The sequence below is a fragment of the Oculina patagonica genome, chromosome 7, assembly GCF_052425735.1.
Source record: "Oculina patagonica isolate OP01 chromosome 7, crgOcupat, whole genome shotgun sequence".
In the NCBI taxonomy this organism is placed as follows: domain Eukaryota; kingdom Metazoa; phylum Cnidaria; class Anthozoa; order Scleractinia; family Oculinidae; genus Oculina; species Oculina patagonica.
The window spans coordinates 26,639,765-26,645,074 of record NC_135764.1 but is presented as its reverse complement, the minus strand read 5'-3'; the positions used below and the strand labels follow the sequence as shown (position 1 = coordinate 26,645,074).

At 44.8% G+C, this 5,310-nt stretch overlaps 1 protein-coding gene across 1 annotated transcript; it reads left to right on the top strand.

The window, feature by feature from the left end:
• Nucleotides 1-464: 464 nt before the first annotated feature.
• LOC144661000 (uncharacterized) lies at nt 465-1,151 on the top strand. Its single transcript, XM_078521723.1, has one exon. It carries the CDS (start codon nt 486-488, stop codon nt 1,149-1,151), a length of 666 nt encoding a protein of 221 aa, XP_078377849.1. The 5' UTR covers nt 465-485.
• The last annotated feature ends 4,159 nt before the right edge of the window (nt 1,152-5,310 follow it).

Genomic DNA, 5,310 nt, shown 5'->3' with positions numbered 1-5,310 from the left:
AAGTAGGGCAAATGTTAAAGAAATTGATCTTGAAAGAAATGTCGTGGGACAAAGTATGTAAGATGGAATGCCATCAGGATTGTGAAATGTCTTTCTGCGGTGTAAGACATCTTGTGTAGTTGCATTCAAATAAAAGAAAAGTGTTGAAATGAATAAGGTGTGTGTGTCATGTATGGAAAACGTTGCCACGGATAGGATTTGAACCTCGACGTCTTAAACCAGAAGACCATCGCCATCTACACTAAAAGAAAATAAGTATGACATTCATAAGAATCGGTGGTGTAATGGTAAGCATACCTAACTGTCGCTTAGGAGATCGGGGTTTGATTCCCCGCCGGACCGATGCAAACTTTTTCTGCTTCGTAGAAACAAGAATGCAGTCTTTTTCTGCTTTGTAAAAACACGAATGCAGACTTTTTCTGCTTTGTAAAAATACGAATGCAGTCTTTTTATGCAACGTTAGTGTTGCCAAATGTCATTTCGACATGGAACGCGGTGAGGCATTCAGCTTTCGCACGCCCTCTAGTATTTTGATCGTGGGTCCTTCAGCAAGTGGTAAAACAGTGTTTGCCAGTCAACTCTTGTTGAATCATTCCGACGACTTGTTTGGTACGTCTCCGGATGCCGTGCATTATTGTTACGGAGCTTGGCAAGATGGATTCAGAGACATGAAAAAGCGAGGTGTAAAATTTCACGAAGGAATTCCCGAAGAAGAGGATTTGACCAAATGGTTTCCCCGCGGAGGTGTGATGGTATTGGACGATCTCATGGAAGAGGGGGGAAACGACAAAAGAGTATTAGATTTGTTTACCAAACATTCCCATCACAGAAACATCACCGTCTTGTACTTATGTCAAGACATGTTTCCACCGGGAAAATACGCCAAGAGCATTTCCAGGAATGCTCATTACATCGTGGCTTTCAAGAACCCTCGCGATCAATTGGGTATGAGGAATTTACTGTTACAAGCGTTTCCATCCCGTTGGCAGGATGTGATGGACGTATACGCCAAAACGACGGAAAGACCGTTTGGTTACATGGTATTGGATCTACACCCAGCCAGCTGCGACAACAAACGGATTTTCAGCCACCTCTTAAAAGAAAAGGGATGCATGAGATGTTACAGATTTTCTCGAGATGTTCCTACGTAACGCTCAGGTATAGTACGCAATGGTTGACATGTGCCGTTGCCATTTCGCGCGTATGAGAGAACAGGATATGGATTACGAGAGAATATAACAAGACTTACTTCAGAGAATTGACTCAGACGTTAGAAGAGAGAGCTAGAAAATTATGTCGACGCCAGCAGGAGTAGGAACCAGTCCTTATGCCATTCGGAAAGTCAACAACAACAAAGGGAAATTTGGAGGACAATTGTACGAGTGGTACGGAGTCCCAACTGACAGCCCAGAGACCATTCGACAGCTTGTAGGGACCAACGATCCGAGGCTCCATGAAATTGCCCTGGATCAAATCAATGCGACAATCGTGACTCGCTACTTGAAACAATTACTGTCTCCTTCTAGTCCGGCGGGTACGGGTACTTCAAGATCTACCACACCTTCTTTCTTGAGGTTCATTGTACCTGCAGGTCAAGGAACTCCTCCACCAATTACACCTACGGGTCGTCCACGAGGTTCTCCACACGGTTTAAACCAAGGCAGCATGCAACGAGAATTGGTTGGCGTCAAGTGGTGGTTGGACGTCGCATTGCAGGCATCAGGACGACAAACACCATCACCACGACCTATAAAGATGGTGGACGACCGAGCGTTTGTCGTACTTCAATAAGAGCGAGCAATTAGATGGATCCAGGCTTGTTAAATCGATTGGACGAATTGTATGCCTTTTACCACAAAAAGTGGTGGTGTCATCGTGAAATGTTTTACCATTTCAAGTGGTGTCACGGTTCTTTGAACGCTTTGGCTTTACTCTTTATGGCAGCCGGAATCGTGGTGGGTTCCGTAATGGAAAATGGAATCAGCGTAGCCTGTCTGACGGCGGGCGGAACCGTGGTCAAGGGTTGGAACGATTTCAAAAAATTCTCGCTCAAAGTGGACATGTGCCGATTTGCCTACAGCACCTATGACAAGACGTTGATCGAATTGAGAACGTACGCGCGCGGTCTTCCGATGGACGAACTAGAAGGATTCTTGATCAAGATGCAAACTCTAGATGACACGATCATCGATTTTGCACCACCTTTGGCCGACAAGTACATTCAAGAGTATGAACGACTATTTTGTTGTGATAAAAGCGAAGATACCCCGTCTGAAGTGGCAGTTATGGTAGGATGGGAAGAACGAAACGTAAGGCCAGAAGAAGGAGGCAGCGAGGTGGAGCTCTCGCGAGACGTAAACATCGTTTAGTGGACAAGATAGCCGAGGGGGCCAGCATGTTTCTCTCGGGTCCTTCACCCACATTCTTTACGTTGGGTGGTAAATTGACCAGTCAGGGATTTAAAGGGATAATGGACAATGTAAATCATTATAGACGTAGACCGCGACGACGATAGGATCATGAGGAGAAGGAAACGTGTGGCGCAAAGGAGGAGACGTGCTGGCAGGAGAAGAATAGGACAGAAGGGTGGTATTTTACCCTTAGCAGCCTTAATACCAGCTTTGATCGCAGGTGGAAAAGCAATCGCTTTGGGTGCTGCATCGGGTGCTGCAGGTTGGGGTGCAAAGAAAGCCTTGGATGCAGCCACTCGAAAGAAAAAGAGATAAAAACACACTATAAGAGGATGGGGGCATTGGGCGTCACCGGTAGTTACAACAGACTGCATTCTGTGACAAGATGGTGCGAAGAAGAAAGGTAGTAAGGAGAAGACGAAAACAACCTAAAAGAGGACCCGTGTGGAGAGGAGAGGGTTTATTGGACATACTCAAGTTTGCCGGCAAGTTGGGTTATAAATTGGGAAAAGACAAACGCTATAAGAGGATGGGTGCAAAGGGCGTCACCGGTAGTTACAACAGACGTCCAGCTCCGTGGGAAGTATGAATCGATTACGTCGACAGCGTCCGTTCTTGGAGAGCATTCTGAAAGAAGCCAATCGGTTCAAGCGAGAAGAAGTGTTACAGCATGCCAACGCCGATCAGATCAACGCCGTTAGTGAGATGGTATTGAATTTACTCAAGAATCGCATTCCACTGAGTCCACCCATCACCGCCAAGCTCAGACGATATAAGAAAGTCTTACGCGAAGTGGGAAGGCGCAGAAACTCATTGAAGAGAAGGCGACAAGGTCTCCTGTCACAGAAGGGTAGCGGGTTTTGGAAAGGATTGCAACAGGTCTACCAAGGATGTCTCTGCAAGAAACCCTCAGGTCATTGATGAAAATGCTGCGCGAATCAACGGAACGTGAAGCTGAATGTAAAAAAAGTGCAGATCAATGGTACAAAGCCTACGACAGCGTCAACCACGAGTATTTGGCTTTAAAATACGACGCGGAGTGCGATGATTGCATTCGAGAGAGGAAAGAGACTCCGGAAGGAAAGACCCTAGTGTTGTGCAAGGAGTGTAGCGACAAGTGTACATCGAGGAGCGAACTGAAAAGGCGCATAGAGAAGTTGGAAGAACAAGTTCGTTACTGGCAAGAGTGTTACGAAACCTTGTTAGAAGAGTATTATGGCCGAGGAAGTCGTGATGGTTCCCGCTAAAGACTTGAATCGTTTGGTACAATATTACAAAGGCGAAATCACGGACAATGCACTGTTGAACAAAGCGGCTCGCATAGCAGCCGAAAGTCACTTGCTGTTAAAAGATAAATCCGTTCCTGACGGTATTGCTGTGACACGAGTAAAACCTCTCTCTCGCGAACGGGCTCGTTTGACCAAACGGATACGACAATTTCCCATTGGAGGAGTAACGGCGAAAACACCGGGCGAAGACAACGAGGAGGAGTTGGAGAATGTAGGGTTAGTGACGGGACCCGTGGAGACCATGTTAAAACAACTCATAAAAGGGAGTGCCAAGAAATCACCTCCCACAGTCACCCCGAAGTCGGCAAAGAGAGCGAAAACGGCACCTGCGGGCAAACCGACATTAGCGGACAGATTCAGGAGTTTAGACGAGAAACTAAAGACGAAGAAAAAGCCAACTGTGCGGAGAACAGAAGCCGAGAAACTGAAACCATTACCCGGTTGGGAAGATTGGGCCAAAGGCAAAAAGTTGAGACGACAATTGGAGTATGACGAAGACGAAGAAGAAGACTAAAACGACGAGACGGCGACGACAACGCGGACGTGGGATCGACATTCAGAAGTGGCTAGGGAAGACTGGAATCGAATTTCACTGGCCCGGTTATCAGTACATGGGTCCCGGCACCAAATTGGCAAAGCGATTGAAACGAGGGGATCCAGGCATCAATCGATTAGACAAGATCGCCAAACTGCACGATATCGATTACAGTCACGCAAAGAATCTAAGGGACAAGTGGAAAGCCGACGAGAAAATGATCAAAGCGATCGATAAACTGCCTGGAAGACACACTTTGACTGAAAAAATTGTTAAAAGAATCATGAAAGTGAAGAAAAGGCTTAAACTTTAAACGGACGCTTATTTGTTTGTTATCAGTACATACGAACGTGTTTTTACGCTTGTAAACATTCTGTGTCACTATACAATAAAAGCAAGTTTCAATGTGATGTTTATTATCGTTTTTATACTCGAACGTTTTAACAACACGGGTTTATGCAGGCATTTTGTCCACAATTTTTGAAACAGGCTTCTAAAATCAATCACACTAAATACAAACGAACCTTTCTAAATTGTGGATAGATCGTAGCGGCTTTAAAAGACAAACTAAACACCAAGAAACATCAGAAATCTTTGCAAACACTCGATAAACAAAGTGCCAGGCTTGCTTGGGGAGCTTGGTAACCAAGCTACAAAACGGTGAGGTACTGGTAACTGATAACTACACGTGCTTACATCATGCCAGGTTACTAAGTAGCAAAGTTTTAAGCAAAAACGATCACGGCATGAAGAAGTTTTTCTCGATTGAATTTACAGCTTTATCAGTGGAAAATGTCAGCTCTTTATTCAAATCTTGTGCCAGCGATTCTCTACAACATTCAGGTTTATATTAAGCGGATAAGTCGGTATGAATTTTAACTTGAAATGCCAATTTAACGACACGAAATGACATCGTAACCTGTTTATTTAGTTGTTTGTTAACAAATTAAAACAATTGTTATGAAAAACGAGTCAGTCTAAATAGAAGTTATTGTCTCCTAAAAAACTTAAATCGTTCTTCAGTTCCGCAATAGAGTGTTGTAACTGCTCCTCGCTTGTAATCACTGATTCCACG

What these genes read in the sequence shown, in the direction of transcription:
- LOC144661000 (XM_078521723.1), top strand. Translation starts at nt 486, where the DNA reads ATGGAACGCGGTGAGGCATTCAGCTTTCGCACGCCCTCTAGTATTTTG.